The following is a 20,762-nucleotide window of genomic DNA, read 5'->3' as shown; positions in this document are numbered from 1 at the left end:
GACTTAATATGCATGGAGATATATTTAAATAAACATTTAAGGAACTTACATCTACTTTGTTTTGTTACATACATATTACACAGTTCTTTACATTGCTTAACACTCTTTGCCGCAAGATTTTTTGGATTAATTAAGATTTTGCTTTTTACAGCCTGAGATTCATCGCATTTCCAAACACAAAAGGAGTTTCACTGTGTATTTTATTTGTTCTCCTACTATATGGTTATGTATTGCAGCACATAAATACTATAGTTTGCACTAACAACCACACCGTAAAAGTAAGTCTTACTTTGTAAAAGGCAGGCAGAAAAAAGATAAACTAAAGGTTTGCATTTAATTACAGCTGTAAACTGGTATGCACTCTAAGATTATATACGAGTTTCTATGCTTTTGAAGCTGAACGTTGATGAGTTCTTAGCTGTTATTGGAATAGCGAACTTGAGTTTAGGTACGATTTGTCCTCTAACAGTAGTTAAAAATCAGAAGAAAAATATTAGATGAATTTATTACGACTCTCATACAAATACACTTTTAATTATATAACAAATACAAATTTTGCTTTTTTAGGCAATTTCCTGAACTGGGCAGGTGAAGCAAGCCCCTTTGGGGATTTGGTTTAGCATTGCAATTTACATTATAACAGAGTACATATAACTTTTTTTAAAAAACAAAATGAAAAATACATGACCAATGGAATATTAGACAATCCCTGGACATCACTCAGCAACACCAAAAAAAGCACAATCATTCCACTTACAGATGCATCCTATTCAGGGTCAAGTATGGAAAGGACAAGGCACTAATCAAAGTGGTCTTTATATTACAGTAGTATTACTCTACTGGGGTCACTGCTGTGTCCTAGATGGACAAGAAACTTTTGCTTTAAAGTGACCCCAAATCTTGTATCATCTTCCACCTCCTGCAGGTTTTGGGCAGCACACTGGGGTGTGCTACTGAGAGCTAGTCCTGTCAGGGGTCAGAATTAGATGCTGAGAAGCAAGCAGTGGGAAGCATTTCTGGCACTCACTCCAAATCCCACACCAATGTCCAGAAGAAAAGCAGAGGAGAAAGCACTAGAGAGAAGAGCAAGGAAGTGGAAAAGAAAACTAACATATGTCCCGGTACTTATTTCTCTCAGAATGAAATTCTACTTGCAATGCATTTACAAAACTTGCACTGAAGTCAGTCAGCCCTCTTGCCAAATTCCATTTCATTCATGATTTTTTTGCCATACACACAGAACTATGTGCCAAGATTATGTCTACAGATCTACCCAGTCCTATTCCCACACTTTCTGACTTTTCTATCATGTCACACTGGAATAGTTCAAGGATTATAGTTAAATTGTTTAGCGGCTGGTTTAAAGATCAGACAAAGTCTTATAGATTCTCTATAAGTCTAGCATTATTCTGTTGATTTTTATTGCTTCAGCATATTACATTATTTTGTCAACTCTTTGGACTAAATGCAATCAACTATATTAGCAGAAACCTGCCTTTCTGAAGATGTGCTGTAATTGTCAGTTGATCTAATATTTCAGAGTTTATCACATATGTGGGCAGATACTTAGCCAGAGGGAAACTGGAAAATAAATGTTGTGGAGAGCTTGATAAGACTGGGTTGGCCAATACATCAGGTACCTAATTCACACCTTACTCATTGTTTACATACCAAAATGAACACACAAGAGACAAAACAGCATGCAGGCAATTGCAACTGTATGATTAAAAAAATGGATTCCCTGAGAACCAAGAATATGGGAACTAAATCTATTCCAAAGAAAACACAGAGGGAGCCTGGCTGAGTTCCTTCAAAACTTAAGAATTAATTACGCAGTGGATAATTCTCTCTACTGTTCACTCAGTCCTCTTCTAGGATCTCTCTTATTGTACTGGAAATAAATAAATAAATAAAAAGCAAAAAGCCCAGTTCTGCTTTAAGGGCAAATGGACACATCACACACTACAGAATGAAAAAGGATGAAGCTTTTGCTCATGGGATTTTTCTAACAGTGCTCAGCTGATGTGCCCATTAACTTCAAAGGAAGCAGTTTTAAGCCAGTGATGACTGTTTTCAAAGTACTATCCAGATGCCCAACTGAAATCAATTTATTTTGTTAAATCAACAGTTGGCCAAAAGTATTTTTACCATAACTGCTTGCTATGCACCTTCTCTAGCTGTGTTAAGGAAAAGGTCATAATCAGTCTGCTAGTCACCTCAGCATTCTGAAATAACAACCGATAGATACAACTAACAGAATGAAATGTTGGTCTAAACAAGTTGTTCCGAAATTAGCTTACCCTAATTTCCGAACAGCAAAAAAACCCAAAACAAACAACAAGAAAAAAAAAAAAAAACCCAAAATGGTAGCATTCCAAATACAAGTGTGACATTCAGCATTAGTACAAAAATATCTATTCCGCTAAACCTTCTCATACGTACATAAACTTAAAGGCTAGATAGCTAAGATAAGATCCGCATGGAGAAAGTAAATATCTTGGAACATTTTACGGTGTTCAGTGATGAAAGTTGCCACAGTTGACAAGGGTCCCTACTCTTTCTGACCTACTGTCCTGGCAGGAAACGCTCAGATTCAGAATTTCTTCAATGGTAAACCTGCACGGCAGCTTAATGGATCTGTCAAGAGAAAAGGCATGATGATTTCTTCCACCTCTTCGACTGGCAGAACACCTGCACTACAGGCTCGGCCACCTGCGCTGGAGTGCTGGGGCCTGCAGAAGAGCCCAGCTGCTGCAGCACAGCCCTTCCTGCTTCCCCAGCCGCACAGCTCAGCCCCTTGCCGGGCTGCTTCTGCGACTCCGGAGAGTCCGCTTACAGCCCAGCTGCAGAAGCATACGCTGCGGTGCACCAAGTCCCCGCAGCGGGCAGCAGTCTGTGGCACGGGCACCTCCCAGGGGAAAGGGGCTGTTCTGTTGCCTGCTATACAGCCCTTGTAAGGGGGAAACGCAGAGCAGGTGAGAACCAAAGAAAGGTATAAGGATTACAGGGGTCTCTTAATAGAATATGGAAAATCATGGCAGTCAGGATCTCATGCAAGACATTCTTCAGTGAGAAGTGAGGATGGATTGTGGTAACACAGGTAGCTATGTGAAAAAAATATTTTATATATATATAATAATGCATAGAAAGAATTTCATATGGGATTGTCAGCCTTAAAGCAAAATTTGATCAGCAATTTGATCACCTTTATCGGTAATTCTGTATTCACTATTTTTTATTCTATAAGCCATCACATCTGTCTAAATGAACTTAACAAAACATTATCAGAAAACACTATCAGAAATATCACAAGATAAGGAGCTGGGAATTGAACTTTGCTGTGTAACTACTCAAACAGAAGCAATGCATCTAGGTTTTCATTCCTCCACAAATTATATGACTCAATAATACTGAACTAACGATATCTTCCAATATTCAGCCACCCGTTCTTCTAATAAAGAGAATTAGGGTTATGTATTGTAGTGACACTCTCAGATGAAAACATATATCTAGGAAGACAATAAACTCTCCTTTGTTACATTTGCAACAAACGTTAGGCCATTATCACCTTCAAGAAGAGAATTCTGCTACTGAATGCTCTCATTCTTCCAGGTGTAATTGCTGGATTAAGGTAATTAAAAGATAAATACAGAAGTAATTTAAATGCTGGCTATATCTGCACACTGTTCTATCCCAGAAGATAGCACCATGCGTAATGTTTACAAACAGGAATATTTTTATGCTTTGGAAATTAATCTTTGAGAATAAAACTTTTAACAACAACAAAAAAATTGCTGTTGAAATATAAGAATAGTTTTCATACGCTATTTCTAATCTAAGAAATCATCCATATACACAACATTAGCTCCCTCTTTAGAGGCTCCAAAGGGCCTGAATCTTATTTCCATTCTAAATTCCTGCTATCATGCATAGAAATCCACCCATCATTTTACAGAGTAAGAATATTTATTACTTTTAATAACATTACATTTGGTACTTGCTAAGTTCATTAGTTTAATTGGTTCTTTCCAATAATTACAACAACTTTCACAGGAAAGTACAGGAAACTTGTCAGTAAATAGGTGTGGAGCTATCTGCCCCCCGAAGTAAACCTCGTCCTGATCTCTCACAGTCAGAGGCCTGCAGGGGCTAGGATGTAGAGCAGAGGGGAAGACAGCAGCAGATGCACCTTAGCAGACCTGCTCAGAGCACCACTAAAATCCTTACTGCTTTTGCTCAGCGCCCCCTTCACCAGCTACTACTTCCTTCTAACAGTTTTGTAAGCACGCGCAGAATTTTACCACCCACATCCGGTCCGTGCAAAGGGGAAGTGAGTGCGCATTTACAGCCTCAGAGCAGAAGATGATGGCACACCTTAAACGAGGTCAGCATGGTTTCCTTAACTCTCAACAAAAGGAATCTCCAAATGGTAAATATAAGGAGAAAATGCCAAAACAAGTTGAAGCATATTTATACAAGAAATATGACCGCTGGCCACTGGCACCTGATACCAGCGTAACATGCTCTGAAGTGCCTCCAAAATCACCCTCATTACAAACATACAGACAGAACAGATCAAATTTGGGCCCTAAATCTGGCATTTCCTAGAGTATAATCTTGAGATCAAGAGATGAAAAGATCTAAAGAGATTTACAAAGGTCTACATACTTTTCCTGACAACTACAGTGGCACACGTGGGAATCGTTGTAGCTGGCACAACATTACCCAGCAGATTGCTGGCAAAACAGGAAGGAGAAGCTACACCCCTCAAATTTTACTAGCGTTTTGATAAATCCACTTTTTGCCTTACTAGAATGTATTTTACTAATTGTGCCACGTCCTTTTAAGGACTTTACAGATTATACTTGCAAAATATTCACTAAAATAACCCTTACAACAATTAAATCACCTAAGTGCATGCAGCTGCACCTAGCAACTTGCTTTGGGTCAGTTCTTCAGCACAACTCTTTGTTACTGCTTTTATGAAGAAACATCTGCAGACTTTAGGCTGTCACAGATCAAAGACTTGTAACGAAGCCAGAAGCGAGACGCATAGGACCACCCGTTAAGTACAGTCTTACACGGAGGCCTGAGGGGCAAACGGACGCACAGTAAGAACCCTCGCCCAAGGAGTTGTATTTCAGTAACTCTCAACCACAAACTTAGTAACAAAAAAACTGCTACAAGCAGTTTAAATATATGATCTGGCACATAGGGAAGTATCACCCTAAACATATCTAACTTTTTTTTTTTAATGGATACCACCTGCTCATTACCAATCCAGACTGCAATTTTGGTATATCGAAAGACAGATGAGCAGTAGAGAACACCTGCTTAACAGTAAGACTACAGCACGATTGCTCAGTCTGCACAGACCACGGTAGTTGCCTGAAGACCCCCTGTGCTGGACTCAGCCAAAACTGGTGCCCCTTCAGCAGGCTACTCCACGGGCAGGCTGAGAGAAGGGGCTCTGCGCAGGAAGTGCTTGACTACGCCCCACGTGCTCACGAGGCCTCCAGAAGACCAGGCCCCAGCAGAACTTTCGTCTTTTAAGACTTGGCGACTTCGCCCTCCGAGACAACGTGCTCAGCATACTGCCCAAGTTTACTGCAGCTGTTTCATCTGAGTGCTTTGTTTTCCAGAGCAGCATCTCCCAAGATCAAACACCCATCCTTCCTGTCAGGACTGGCCGAGCGACGGGGGCATTTCCACAGTGGCGCCGTGTGCTGCTGTCCCCGGCCGCACGCGCCACGGGACAGTGCAGGGCAGTGCAGGACAGCAGGGGATGGCATGCTGCCTTCCTCTGGGTGCCTCCAGCCCGCAGCGGCTTTCCCAGCACAGCCTCTGCTAAGCGGGTTTGGAGTACCTCGCAGAAAACCACGATGCTGCCTAAGCAACTGACCCGAGCCGAGCCCTCGCCGACCTTTTCCCTCCGGTCGGTCTCTAGCTCCGTGGGAGCGCGCCCAGGCCTGCCGGGAGAGCTGGCCGGCCGCCCCCAGGGGGCAGGGGGCTGGCGCTGCCCTGCCGGGGCGGGCGGGCCGCTCGGCGGCGGCCGGCCCTGGCGCGGCTGCGGGGCCCGGCGGCGCTTTGCAGGTGCGCCGGCGCCGCGGCGGGCCGGGCCGGGCCGGGCCGGCGGGCGCGGAGGGCGGCCGGGCGCGGAGCGGCGGCGGACAAAGGGCGGCGGCGCTGGCGCCCCACGTGGCGGCGGCGGCGGCGGGGCCGGGGCCGGGCCGTAGCACCTGCACTCACCAGCGGTAGCAGCCCTCGCTGGCCTCCAGCGTGAAGTTGATCCTGGTGCTGCGGGTGAAGGGCAGCAGCACCTTGGGGATGTTGAGCTTGGAGGCGGCGGCGAGGCAGAGCAGCAGGAGCAGCGCTGGCGCCCGCGGCGCGGCGGCGCCCGCGGCCATGCTCCGTGCCGGGAGCCGCCGCCGCCGCCGGTGGGGGCAGGCGAGGTCCCGCGGCCGCCGGGGCTGGCTGCGGCCGCGGCGCTGGCAGCAGCGCGGGGCGCCCGCCCGGGAAAGGCCGCCCGAGCGCCGCGGGGGAGGGACGTCGGCAGCGGCGCGGGGCGGGCCGCCCCCGGGGGCGGAGAGGCGCGGCGAGGGGCCGGGCCCGGCCCGGCCCAGGGCTCCCTCTGCCCCTTCGCCGCTGGCTGTCTAACCGGGGCGGTGGAGAAGCCGCCCGGTCGCTCTGTTGCTATCGCACCCCGTTGAATGGTGCGGCACCATTAACAGTCTGTGGTGCGATAAAAGAGGTAATTTTATTTAGAATTACTCCAGTTCCAGGAAATAGCTGTAGCTGTATAATTGCTTTAGAATACTAGTAAGGAAAGTAATAAAAGTTAAGGACAGAATGGAGGTTAATTTGGGTCTAACATGAAGGACAACCCTAGTGCTATGAACCATTGAAGCCTTTTTATTGTGATACTAATATTTGGGAAAAATCTAGTGATTGGTGGGAAATGTATTTTCTGGGATGGAGCAAACAAGTTTGAATGATATAAATGTCAACATTATAAACATGTCAACATAAATGTGGTCAAAGTGAGGAATATCTGTCAAATAAAACTGCTGAAGATTTTGGCACAACTGAAAGACTGCTTGGGGTTTGTAGAATGGATATGGAGAAGTTTACTGGGGCTGCTGAGGAAGAAAACAGGTTTCCCCAGGTTGCGTTGCACAGTTTAGGAAATTATAAGCTAATGGTTAGGATCAACAAGGTACTTTTCGCAAGCCTAAATCATTGCACTAGCTCACCTCAGTTTGCTTGGAAATGGAGCACATCCTTCATTAACTAGGTATTCGGGAGGAGGCCTTGGCAGTGGCATGGAGATCAGGCGCTGCGAGCTCGCTGTGGCAGGCACCTTCCATCACACGGGCCCTAGTGAACTCACAGGGCCGCACACAGCTCCTCTGGGGACTGGGGCATCATTTGTTAAAACAGGGCCAATAGCTAAAAGCTAAAGAATCCATAGAGGATATGGATATTACCTATCTACATTTACATTATTTATCATACTATTTCAAAGTACATATTGCTGTATTAATAGGATGCTAACAGCTATACTAAACAATAATGTCATAGAATTGCCATAAAATATATTTTCATATCTTTAAATGTAGGAAGACTGCTTTTACCTGTGCTTTGGAAAAAATGGTACACTGATTGAAATGTAGGGGGTGAGGAATTTGAGAAGAGGAACTTGGGGGTGTGTGTACTCTGCAAACTAGATAATTACCAGCAGCAATCTTTGTGTGAGAAACTTGGAACTCTTCCAAGGAGCAGAGTAAATAGCTAGATTTCTTTAGCTAACCTAGTTTGACCTTTTCTGTATTACTCAAAAGCATGGTTGGAACAGCAGAGGAAGTAGGGCAGTGAAAGAAGAAAAAGGAGAGAAAGGGAAAGATTTAATCAGAACCATATCATTTGTAATTATTTAAGTGTTCAGAGCCTGGAATGGAATCCAGGAATCACAAATCTCAATTTAATTACCCCCCCTTTTTTTAGTGTATCTTGTAAATATCTTGCAATGTATATATTTTATTTCCAGCTAGTGACTGGGCTTCATAGTGGTTGATAACACTGTATACTACTCAGTAACTTTGTTACAGATGTTTTTGCTGAAGCTTTAAATTAATTGATGTTTCAAGCAGGGATGAACATGATTGCATATGATAGAATTTCTTTGTAGTTAATGATTTGCTTTTTTTAGAAACACAGAATATTACATGAAAGTATTCTGAAAGATTATTGTATTTTTAAAGTCAAAAGTCATGTTGATATTGCAATCTTAATTTATCCTTAAGTCTATATGCATTTATCTACATAATTATAGCAACTATGTTTTATGGTAAGATCTCTTCACCACTCAGAGCATGGGAAACATCACACTCCTGGAATGAATCAAAGCTATGTAGTGAATGAAACTATTGTGTGGAGGGCCTATTTGTCTTTAGGTTTGGAAGAGAGACGGTATATATTCAGTGACAAAAAGGATTTTAAGAAGGATTTTTAGTCAGTCTACCATTTTTTCTAAGGTCATGAAGAGTACAAAAAAGCAGTCTTCCTACATTTAAAGATATAAAAATATATTTTTATGACAAAAGCATTATTGTTTAGCTTAGCTGTTAGCATCACTATTAATACCACAATGTGTACATTGAAGTAGTATGATAAATAATATAAATGTGTATCATCTCACAATTAAACTAGCTGAATTCTGCCCTGAAAGACTGGATGTTGTCCAGAGAAATAGTTGAGAGTTTGCCCAGTTCTAATTTGGGCACTATAGAGATTAACTAGTTCTCATCTATTCTGAACAAGTAAACTTATCTAGGGTTTTTTATTTACCTACGAGGGTTTTTTAAATATTTATTCACCTACTGTTTTATTTATCAGTATGGCTATTCCATTCTCTGTCTTAAAGATCTGTGTGCTGCTGGATAGTTCACTTCTTGTAGTAGCTTCTAGTTATATATTCCTTATTTTCTGAATGTACATCTTGAAATTGTGTTGTCTGATTTATAGAAGAGCTAAATTCTGCAGTTTAAATCACTGGGAGCTGGGATTAGAAATATTTAAAATGTTAAATGCTGTAACAAATAAAGCCACTACATCTTAGTTTGCTCCCTAAAATAAATGAATACTTTCATCTTTACGAAAGTAAGGATAAGGAAGGATAAGAAGTCTATTGTGAGCACCTTGTGTCCTGTGCTCTGAATAAGGTGATAAAAAGTCTTTTAAAAACGCGATTTGCAATCTCAGTTTATATATATATATATATATATTTTTTAATCTGCAGTATATAATGATGAGTATTCAAAGCTTTATTGGAAAATTACTGTTGTTCTCAAATATTTCTTAGACTTGGGTGACTTAGAATGTTTCAAAAGAAAGAGCAAAGTATAGTTATGACATTAAATCTTTCTGATGAAGTGTGACAGTTAAGTACATCAATTAAATGTCTGATGTATCTTTAAGTGCATACTCAAAAGCATGCTAAGTTTAAGAGAGTTAGAGTAGATTAATGCAAGAGACATTTATGTTCTCAGCAGTGAAGAGCAACTTTGTAGTTTCCACTGCATTATAAAATTACCAAGTGAATTTTCTGCTGAGTTAAACTTAAAGTCATGCATTGCGTTAGCATTACAGGCTATTTCAGCTAGAGAAGAACAGGTAAGAGAGCAGACTGTTTAGCTCCAAGCTCTGTGAGAAGTTATTAAAATCATAGGTTGATTTAGTATAGTCACTGCAGTGCTGTTCTTTTTCCATACAGCAGTGATGGAACCTGTATGGAGTCAGCAAGGCCTTCTGAGACTAGAATGACAATGCAAAAATACTCATTAAAATATGTTCATTCAGAGGGGTGGTCTGGTGGAAATGGGGAACAAGAGAGAAGTATTAATAATGTAATTTTACATGCATATCACCCTACAGGTGAATAAGTCTGAAAAAGAACAAAAATGGAAATCTCTTAGTCACAGAGAACGCAATTATAAAATGACAGAGGGAGTACTTTAATGAGCTACTTAATTGTGAGATGGTTAAAGGCAAACAACAAATGGCTATTCTCCAAGCAGCTGAACCATTTGGGGAAGAATTACATTTTAAAGAGATTCAAGAGGCAATCAAAATACACCCAATAAATAACAAAACACCAGGTGCTGATAATGTTTACACTGAAATACTAAAATGAAAGGGGGAGTCTTACTGAAAGATTTTACAAACTCACTCAGTTGGTTTGCAAATCTGAAAGCACTATCAAGGAATAAAGGAGACATACATTTGGATTAAATACTTTAAATTGATCAATTGCTGATGGAAAGGGTTTTTAATAAAGATAGAGAAAACTGTATCAGTATATCACAAGGTGATTTTCTGTTCAGAGTGAAACAATTTGAAATTCTTGTTTAAAAAAAGTATTTCAATGGCACAATAGTGACACTACTGGCTTGGTTGCTTTCTTGTCTTCCTTTTGAACTGCCTCAGATCTCAAGAATATACAGTGTATATCTTGCATCTCTCAGCAATTTGACGTATTTGAAGAGCTCATCGTGTTCAGGAAGGTTGAATGGATTTGAAAGGGATCTTAAACATGTATCTAATATTAAGTATGTGTGTATTTGCTTTTCTGGATCAAGGCTTAAGTCTCTGACAAATTTTGACTACACGAAACCTAAGGTTCTAGTGTTCAATCAGAAAAAAAAGGTTATTAAAAAAGCTGGCCAAGGAACACTGCCTTGAATTTCAGACACTTGGTATTTTAAAATGTCTGAAAAATCTAAAATCTTCTCAAAATGTTCCTCCATTAAAAAAAAAAAAAAAAAAAAAAAAAAAGTTCTGGGAAATTGCAACGCAGAGAGTGAAATTCTAGCAAAATGAGGAGCAATGAGATGTGGGAGATTATATATTAAAGTATACTGGGCCAAGCTTAACACAGTTTTTAGAACAGTTCAGGAACACAGCCCTCACATATATATGCGTAAACGTGTGTAAACAATTTGAGGTGACTCTGGGTCAACAATTAAATGTGTATAAACTGGAAGAATCAGGGCTCATACAGCAGAACAATGAAAAATATTCTGCACTGTCCCCCTCATAAGCGTCTCAAATAAACTAACATTTGATTCAAAGGCTAAAGAGAGACTGATTAAATAATAGTAATGTATTTAATGAAGAAATTTGTTCCTTTAAGGACAAAGAGACCTGTCTGAGAAGAGATCAGGAGTTGCCTACAGTGGGCTGCATAGGAGATACAAAGGGTAAATTCATAGACCTTCAGAAAGGAAGTGTAGGGGAACAGTAAGGTGAGAATAACAGTGACAGAGCTTTTTTGTATTTGCTGCTGTACTTGATATTGAATAAAGCTGTTTGCTACAAAGCAGCTGGGAAAGTTGGTCAGTTTTCCTTCAGATAGGCAAGCAGGTGGCACTTCAGCTTTAGAGATTCAAAATCAGCGTCAGCAATCTGAATGACTGCTGCTGAAAAGTGGGTGCACATGGAGATGTCTGCCCAGAAAGGCAGCCCCATTTTAACTGTCTTACTCTTCTCTATTCTTAAAGCACAACACTTTAAATAATGTCCTGCCTGACCATGTCAGCCTTACAGCTGTTCTCTACAGAGCTAATGATGGATTGATAGCAACTATAAAGCTGAACACTTCAGTTATACCTGCTAGCATTTTCCTTCCAAGTTGTATGACTAAAAGATGACTAGATGCTTAGCAAAAGTAAGGCATAAATTCAGTAAATTTCTAGAATTAAGACACTCAGTAATGGTAATAAAGAAGGAAAATTTAAAACTCTATCAAAGTTTACTTGTTTCAAATTATTCAGAACGAAGTACTTATGTTTAGCAAATCAGTAAAAAAATGGCCCAACATGCCATTCTTTGCATAATCTAATCTACCATGGATGTCATTGGGAGGTTTTTAATGTGTACCAGATCCATCATTGGATCTCAAAAGAGAAATGTAGCTCTTTTTAAATGTATATTTCTATCACATAAATCCATTTGATATGCAAGAATTTCCCAAATGGTATAAAACCCCAAGACTTTACTAAATTATCAGGCTGAATCTGATCACACTGAAGTTATGAAACAGTATCATCAGATAAAAATAAATGTTTTTCCACTTCAGAGTTTATCTACCTTTCTAATGTAAATTTATGGTTATTAGAATAGGTTATTTATAGCTGTCTTTTCAAACTATTACATAATACAGTTCTTGCCATGTGCCTTTATACACAGATAGAAATCACATTAATGAGCTATTCACTGAATAACTGAATGAATGCACGAATGATTAGAATTCACAAGAAGCTCTAACAAACAAACAAAAATCCCAACCTTTGTTTTCCTTTTAAATACATCTGAGAAATTTATGAAAGCAGACAAGTTTTTTAAAGCTTGAAAATAATATATGAATAGGAATGTGAGTGCAATGATTTTGTTAATATTACTAAGCAAAGTGAATTATGATCTTCTCAAGGTTACTTGGGCATATACACCTCAGAAGTTTTAAATGGGCAATCAAGAAGAGCAATTCTTAGTCCCAGTAAGTTAAATCCCATGGCTTTTGAAAATGAAATCTGATTTTGCTGCTTGTGGCCATCTCCACACACATGCATCTTTTTCCAATTTTGATTTCTATCTTGTCTCTGACTTATTTATATACAGGCCTCATTTTCACTTTTGCCCTTTCTGTCCTGAGTCCTAATCTCTCACTTTACCTCTTCTACAGTTGGCTTCACAGGCATTTAATTAACCTGTTTTTACAGTTGCCCATTATTTCCGCTTGGAGATGTGAACCCAAAATCCATAAAGAAAGTCTGAGATTAATCTAGAAATTCACTTCCCATCTCCCCGTAATATACCAAGAATCTCCCAGTCTACTATATGCCATTTTTCCCAAGTGGCCTGTATCATATGTAGAAATTTGATTTAGGTGAAATTTGAACACTATCTGAGATTTTTGTCAGACTGGACAGTAGTAGTAGCTTTTGCTAAGAGGAAATCTTGGACATACCTGTTGTGCATATTAAAATCTACTCTACAGATTAAGTACAGTGTATCTGACTGGTCCAGTGCTCCACTAAACAACAGACACTTAACCTGCCCTGGTGGACAGATGGAGATGATTGAGGAGACACAGTGTTGTCCTACTCTCGGGCATGACTACTGAAAGTAAAGCATACCCTAGTTACCAGGATTTACACTTAGGTTTAAGATCCTAATTTGTTGTAATTTGATTTTAATTTATAACATTGGCAATCCAGATTATTAAAAGTGAGTGTGTGCCTAATGATGCACATAGTATCCAGTTAGACTTCAAATGCAAAACACTCCATTTTTAGAACCTAAGCAGAATTTGCTTAGCATCACACGATATGAAACTAAATCTGGCCTTAAGACATTTTTTTTCTATCTTCCTCTAACCTAAGTAAAGGAAGGCTCTGAATAAATACATGCAGAAAACTTCATTGAAGAAAGGCACATTTTTCAAAGAACTTCATAACTATAAAATTTAATATGAAAAGACTTATTAACTCAGAAATACAAGTTATTAAAATGTTGATAATATAATCACATACCTGTAAACTTTTTGTGAACATTTGTCATAATAAAATTGGATCCCTCAAAAAATGTTCATGGATGAAAGTGATGCATTTCAAGAGCACGTGATTATTCATTAACAGTTCTGCATTATTATTCTAGCTCTTCTTTGATATGAAGTTCAAATAAAGGAATTGTACTTGGAGGACACTAACAAGAATATTTGAAAGCTGCTATACAAATCCCATGCATTTTTCACATTTTGAAGCGTAATAGTTTCAGAAATAACTCAAAGTTTGGCTGATGTACATTACACATTTAAGGTTCTATATATTAGTTTTTACAACATTAACAGAACACAAAGGAACTTCTCCTTTCTGTGTGGCTAGGTAATACTTGTTTCAAATATACCTTTTGCTTACAGAACTGTCTGCTACAAATACTGTGTATTTGTCAGAGAAATTTCAGAAATTCTCTGATATCCTGAAAAAACTAAATTACTTGCCAATACTAATTATAGCTATAGTCATCACTATGAAAGAAATGGACTTCTAAGCTTAATTCATGTTTTTCATCTTTTATTTTAGGCTTGATTAGCTCTAAATTCTATAGACAGTCCTGTCAGGATCAAATGCCCAATTTCATTTTGAAGTTCCAAGGATATTCTAGGCCAGGAGCATTTAACAATTTCATGGGGAAAATGCTTCTAGTACTGTTGGGTAGTTTAATGATTCTGTAAACAGAAAGTGAAGCAGGTATACAGAAATGAGATTTTTTTTTTTTACCTTTGTCTTTTACTTAAGATATTTGCAGCATCTTCATGCTGAGGCAATAGCTGTCAGACTGAGTTGCCTATAACTATATATGCTCAGTGGCCTGTTTTTCACAAGTCCCATAAAAATCAGCAGAAATTGCAGGTGTCTGTACTCAGAGGGTTTGTTTTATTTTATTTTTTAAGATTAAGGCTAAAGCCCAAGTCATCCTGATTTTCACTGTCAACACTGTTCTTCTAATACAGAGAATTTAATTCATTAGGTTGTCAGTTTTCAATTCAGCAGGAAGTTAATATCAGTATGTCCCAAGGATCAGTACTGCAGTTAGTATTTAATACATTCATTAATTATTTGGAAAGGCAGGGATGAGGGTAGAACAAAAATGGAGGTCAGCAGCATTTGCAGATGACAAAATTATTTAGTGCAAGTCTTTTTAAGAGGAGGCTGTGATGAACTTTAGAGAAACAGAACTAGACAAATAGGCAGAATGATTACTGATGAAATTCAGACATTGACAAATGCAAGTTAGTGCAGGTTTTAGAATGAAAAATCTGAACTGCCTGTATCTATGACCCTGTCTTAACTTATTCCCAAGTGCTAAGGGAAAAGAGCAACCAATACAATTAAAAACTCTGTTCAATGATCAGCAGGAGTCAAAATCTAAATAAGGCATTATAATATAAAAGAAAGCATAGAAAAGACCCACAATACAGGAAAAAAATATTAGTCCCAACTTTATTTTAAACTTCACAATAAGTTAATGGTCATTTCATCTCACATGAGCTATGACAGGACACGGCTAAGTCTCTTAATAATTCTGAAATCCACCTTCAATCCCATTTCATTTCTGATGCAAGAAGCAGGAAACCTCTTGTTGTAACAGATGCTGGGTTACATGTAGCTCAATGAAAAAAAAAAGTTCTGTCTCTCTCTACTTTTCATTATGAAGCTCAGTGCCACTTGGTGATACTTTCTTGGATGTATTTCTATAGATTTACTAAGAAAAGATCTGCTCTCTACCAGATGTCACCAGTTTATTTTTATTCCATTATGATCACCCTGAGCATATCAACATTAATCTTCCATTTTATTTCTCCTAACTAGGTGACATCTTAGTGACACCATTTTTTATGTTCTTTATAAATGTTGCCTCTCAGGATTCTAGAGAGACATTTGCATTCTTTTTTTCTCATTTACTTCTCTTACTGCTTTTCATTCCTTTTAAGTATGGCTAGAGGTTATCATTATCTCACATCAGTTATCTGCACAGAAAGTATACTGATCAGGGGAATAAAAAGAAAGAGAAATCAATATAAGAGTATATTAGCTTTGCAGATGCTGAGGGTGGGGCCCAGGTTAGTTACAGTGTAAGCAACAGAAACCTTACAAGACTAAATGTTCTTGTAAGATGAACTGTGCTTCAGGGCAAAATTGCAGCATTTGGCTTTTTCTCTAGCAGGACCGACACACAGCCCTTCATAGCTGGGAATGCAACCTGGAATCACAACTACAAGTATGGTGTTTGCATACAGGTTTCCCTACGAATTTTAAATTTTGGTTCATTTTTAGTAGCAGTGTTCCAATATTTGTTCTTACTTTTCTCATGCAACTAGTTTTCAACAATTTGGGTGAAACATATGAATAAAATAAGCAGAATTTGGCTCATTATTACATTATTTTACAATCATGGTGTTCTACTTAGTATCTGTAAGGTTCCTTAAACGCCTCAGATTACAGGAGCTTGAAAAGTGCTCTGCTGTCTTATATAACTAGGTATCTGACATAATTCACAGAAAGGAAAGAAAATTTAAAGTAACTCCACAGCATGTAGTTTCTTTTTGTGAATTCTTCTCTCTATTTTTATGCAGTAGCATTGTAAATTAATTACAAGGATGCCAATTTTAGTTCTGTGTTTATCATATGAAATTACACATAGATGCCCAATATTATGTTGTATGAAGGCCTAATTTTTTGAAATTTTTTAAGTTGATGAAAATATTATTTTTATTTATTAATTTTCTTTCACAAAGAGAATCTTTGTTCCTGACTGACTGCTGTAATAGCTTTGAATCTTTGAGTATTACCAATTACTTAAATAAAGATTTGTTATTATTTGAAAGTTTGAGCTTTTTGGCTCAAACTAATTAATAGGATAGGATGAAGGAAAAGCTAGTGAATTATTCCTTAACACTTGGCTTAATTACAATCAAATGACCCTTTCAAATGGAAAAGTACTTGGTGAAAAATAGCAGCCAAATGAGATTTTTCTCTGTAAATAATGAATAGCCCTCATAGTTTTAACTTTAAAGTTAATTTAGAAAAAAAATGTACACTATCCATAGCATAGTTCTGTAATATGATATAGTTTGATTTAGTGATTTCTGAACAAACATTCATAGAGTTCTCTTTCAGATCGGATCCTGCAGCTGCTTAGCTTTATGGATTATGAGTAACTCAATTATATTTAAAAAATTACACTGAAAGTTCCATGAAGATTTCTTTCCCTTTCATTTTACACCTGATTTTCACCTTGCACTGAAGCAAAAAGATTAGTTATGTTCCAGGACTATATGCACATGCAAGCTCTGTATTTGCAAAATATTAACATATGGTTAGTAATTTGAATATTATGCATATGTCAGTTTTAACTATGCCCTTTTCTTAATCCTTGATCTATTTCTTGTAAAAAGTATAATTTAACTAAAAACAACTCAATAATGCACAAGATATTCCTTCAGTGTGGTACCCATCTGTAAAAATAACTAAATATACTACTGACGTTGAATATTCTTTAAAAAATTACATCATTATGATTACAGACACTCTGCTCCTCAGTAGATTTGGATATGCTTATCTTTGTGCACTATATGTCCTGTAAATTGTTATATTTAAAGTGCTTCTTTTGCTACAAATTGATCCAAACCTGTGAAATGAGCAAATGGATATATGGCCTAGAATTTGATTGCAATGTGTTAGCATTTTGCAAATACTGTCCTGAATCCTGCTACAGACTATATTCTGTTCTACTGGCATTGGTGCAGGTTTGGACTAACGTTAAAGGAAAACATTAGTGCCCTGTAAGACTAAGCAAGATATCTTTTTAACTAGATAAATCTACTTTTGTTTCAAAGGGGTCTGTAATGAGCTGACAACCAAAAGACATATTTTTAATGTTTCCCCTACTTAAATAAAAAGTAAGAATGAAGGTAACTCTTCTAACACACTGGAGACAATAGGAGACAACACATTACTTCAAAAATAGATCTTGCCTGTCCCACAAGCATAAGCCAGGTCCTGTAGCTCAATCTGGTGATCTAATTTTTTTTTAACCTGGCCATTGATTATATCCGTGTATATTTACATGTTATGATTTAACATTTTGTTGCAGTTCAACAGTTACTCTTCATCTGTCAGTGTTGCCATTTTGCCTGATACCAAAGTGACTCCCCAGTGCTTTAGCCTATGTTGATAATGAATGAATAATGTTAATTACATTTTACTTATGATATTACAAATGGGTATTACATACTAGAGTTAATAGTGCAGATGAAACAGATTGGCCTTGCAAACTGCTGAATTTTAGGTTTGTAACATGTAAGGATTTGCTTTTCTATTAAGAACCAACAACTTGGATATCGAATACTAAAATCAGAAGGTAACCAAAGTTTTACATTTGCGTGGAACTGTCCTTCACCCCCTTCCTCCTCCCCTTTCTCTCAGCTATCTCTTCTGTCCTGGTTTATAAAAGAGTAGCCAAGTGTGATTGTCTAAGAATTAAGAAAGTAAGTGATCTCTTCAGTGTTCCAAAGTAGACCCCCAAGAAGTGGGAACATTCTCTAGAGAGGTCAAATTAGTGTGTATGACGCCAGAATTAAAAAGGGATAAACTGTACCTGTCCTTGACTACATCACTGCTAGTCAGCCAATTCTATACAAGTACTCCAGTAAATGGGAAAAATGAAACATAACACATTATCAAAGCATATTGCATTACCAGGAGAGTGTATCCATCTGAGTAACTATTATATACAGCCTATTTCAAACCCTGATAAAATAACTCATGGTCTTCTATTTCTGGAGCTAAGCGTTCACTAGGGAGTTTGTAATTACCTGTGTCTTTCCCTATCTATCAGCTAACCTCAAGTCCACAGTACACTACGACATTTTGTGGTCTTCTCAGGAGGGTGCTGGTATCATACCGTATCAATGGAGCATTTACAATGAGATAAAAATCATCTGTGATAGTTATATCTGTGGCCTTCAAGTTCTGTCTATTTAAAAATATTTGAAAGTATGAAGAAGGTACCTCCCCAAAGACTTAGCTATCTTGACAATTTACACAAATGAAACATACTGCAACTGTTCAATTTACATGAATGAAACATCTGCACTGTGGAGATGGGAATGTTGGGTTTTGTAAGGAGGTTAATCTGCTCAGGGAAAACTGCTGTTTACTTTTGCTTTGTGTTTCACCAACCACCACTTTAAGTCATGCAAATATCCAAATAAACCAGTAATAGCTTGCCAGAAGACAAGATCTTACAAAACCTACAAATATGTTCAAATAAAAATAAGCTAAAAATGTAAGAAAATTAAAAGAATAAGCACTGAAAAGTTAGGAAATGCCAGAATAAGGTTATCTGTGCAAATTTAACTTGCCTCCTTTTTCACATGTACAATTTTGTAGTCTTCAATTACCTATTCAGATAGTGCTGATATATGGACAAAGACCTCTCTGAAAAAACCCTGCACAAGGCTGCTGCATTAAAAAACCACCCACCATGAATTAAGATGATATAAGCTACAATTAAAGCAGTACTAATACGAGAATTGGTGTAATCACAGTAGACAAGTAAGAATGGTGCTAATTGCTGGTCACTGACATTCTTCAACTGAGGAGCAGGCTATTAGCCTTAGAAATGAAGAATGTTTATTGCTATCATACTCTGTGATCAGCACATATTTTTGTGAAAACAACTTCCTGTGGAATTAAAATGAGAAACGAGCTGCTCCTTAAACAGAAAGAGAAGTTTTGCTGAGACAGTTGGAAAATGTGTTTTTGTTTTGCTCTAATTCTTCCTGATTGTCAGATGGAAAATAATGAGGAAAATGAAAGTTTTATGTTTTTCTGAAACTTCATTCCTCTGTATGGACGTTATGAAGGGTCGCTAGCATACATGCTTTCCAAAAAGCAAGTATCTTTTTTTCATTTAATTTTTAACTCACCTTTGAGCTGTGCCATAATTTAAGATCAAATGAGTCCAACCTAGTTATTCTTAAATGTAAACATCTCATGATACTGGTAGAGAATTTCAGCTGAAGACTTTTGACTCTACTTTAGAGTGTCTGACTCGTTCTGAGCTAATCAAACTTTTAAAGATTGGAACAAAGCTGATATATTTAGAGAGGCTTTTTAATGCTTTTTTAATAATTAATGAGGTTTCACTGCTTTTTTTTGACTGTGTTTAGATAAATATGGATAGTGAAATTTCTTCATAGTATCTCGTGCAGCATCATTATTTTACAATTTATGAATTCAAAAATAGTACAAAATTGTGAAAATATTCAAGAGTGTTATAATGCCGACAAATGTGTAATGTGTACATAGGGCACTTTCCAGTCGCCCCAATTAATCTTTTCACATGACACTTTTAGACTAGACACTTGAATCTTTTTCCTACACTTTGGGATTTCTTCTATTTTATCTGTTGATATTTTTAGAAATATTCCATAAAATCACATTTTGTTTTCTTTTTAAGAAATATTTCATTAAGTACTACAGAATGCATTGTTATCTATAAAACAGGAAACTAGCGTAATGCCATCAGAAACAAAAAAAAAGTCCTGAAATCTGGAATTTAATCTTTTTCCTTGTAGCATAAGAAATAGCACACTTTCTAACATTTTACCAATGCTTTATTATACTTTTACCACCAGCTGAGTACCGTCAGCTCAGTCAGCACTGTCTGAATGGACTTCATAGCAAATACAATTGGAAAATGTAGGACAGAAATTTGCATTTTACTTCTCAACTTTCTTGTTGATTATAAGCAAACTAAATATCACATTATCAAAGCACTTAGAAATCAGAACAGAACCAATGGCAACTAAATGTGCTTAGCTGAACACATTAATTATTATCTGAGAACATTTTAGTGTATCTGGTTGTTCTCATGGCTGACTACTATGAAAACTTTATACGTTATGCACAGTAGTTCTTGTTTTGGTAGCTATCAGAGTATTAGCCTGGTACTGAAAAAATAACATATATATATATATATATATATACTTATAAATATGCTTTCGGGAAATGCAAACAAATTAAGGCAGAAACAGTTTTGAGGTAATAGAGATTAATTTAATTTGTTTCTCTCTCATGCTCATGTTCACCCTGTTACAGATCTAGTTGTCCCTCTAAAGGAAGTGGCAAATGAATTAC

At 37.8% G+C, this 20,762-nt stretch overlaps 1 protein-coding gene across 1 annotated transcript in view; it reads right to left on the bottom strand.

Annotated features, from left to right (window-relative positions):
* NUP210 (nucleoporin 210) overlaps window positions 1–6,380 on the bottom strand; it is a gene marked incomplete at its 5' end in the record, with an annotated part of 67,214 nt that extends 60,834 nt beyond the window's left edge. Inside the window, one exon of the mRNA XM_062585314.1 lies at window positions 6,250–6,380. Coding sequence (XP_062441298.1) covers window positions 6,250–6,380 — 131 coding nt within the window. The remainder of the gene's footprint in view (window positions 1–6,249) is intronic.
* Window positions 6,381–20,762: the final 14,382 nt, after the last annotated feature.

This window comes from Rhea pennata, chromosome 12 (assembly GCF_028389875.1).
Source record: "Rhea pennata isolate bPtePen1 chromosome 12, bPtePen1.pri, whole genome shotgun sequence".
NCBI classification, from domain to species: Eukaryota; Metazoa; Chordata; class Aves; order Rheiformes; family Rheidae; genus Rhea; species Rhea pennata.
Note: the sequence above shows the minus strand (reverse complement) of the source record. Positions and strands in the feature narration are given on the sequence as shown.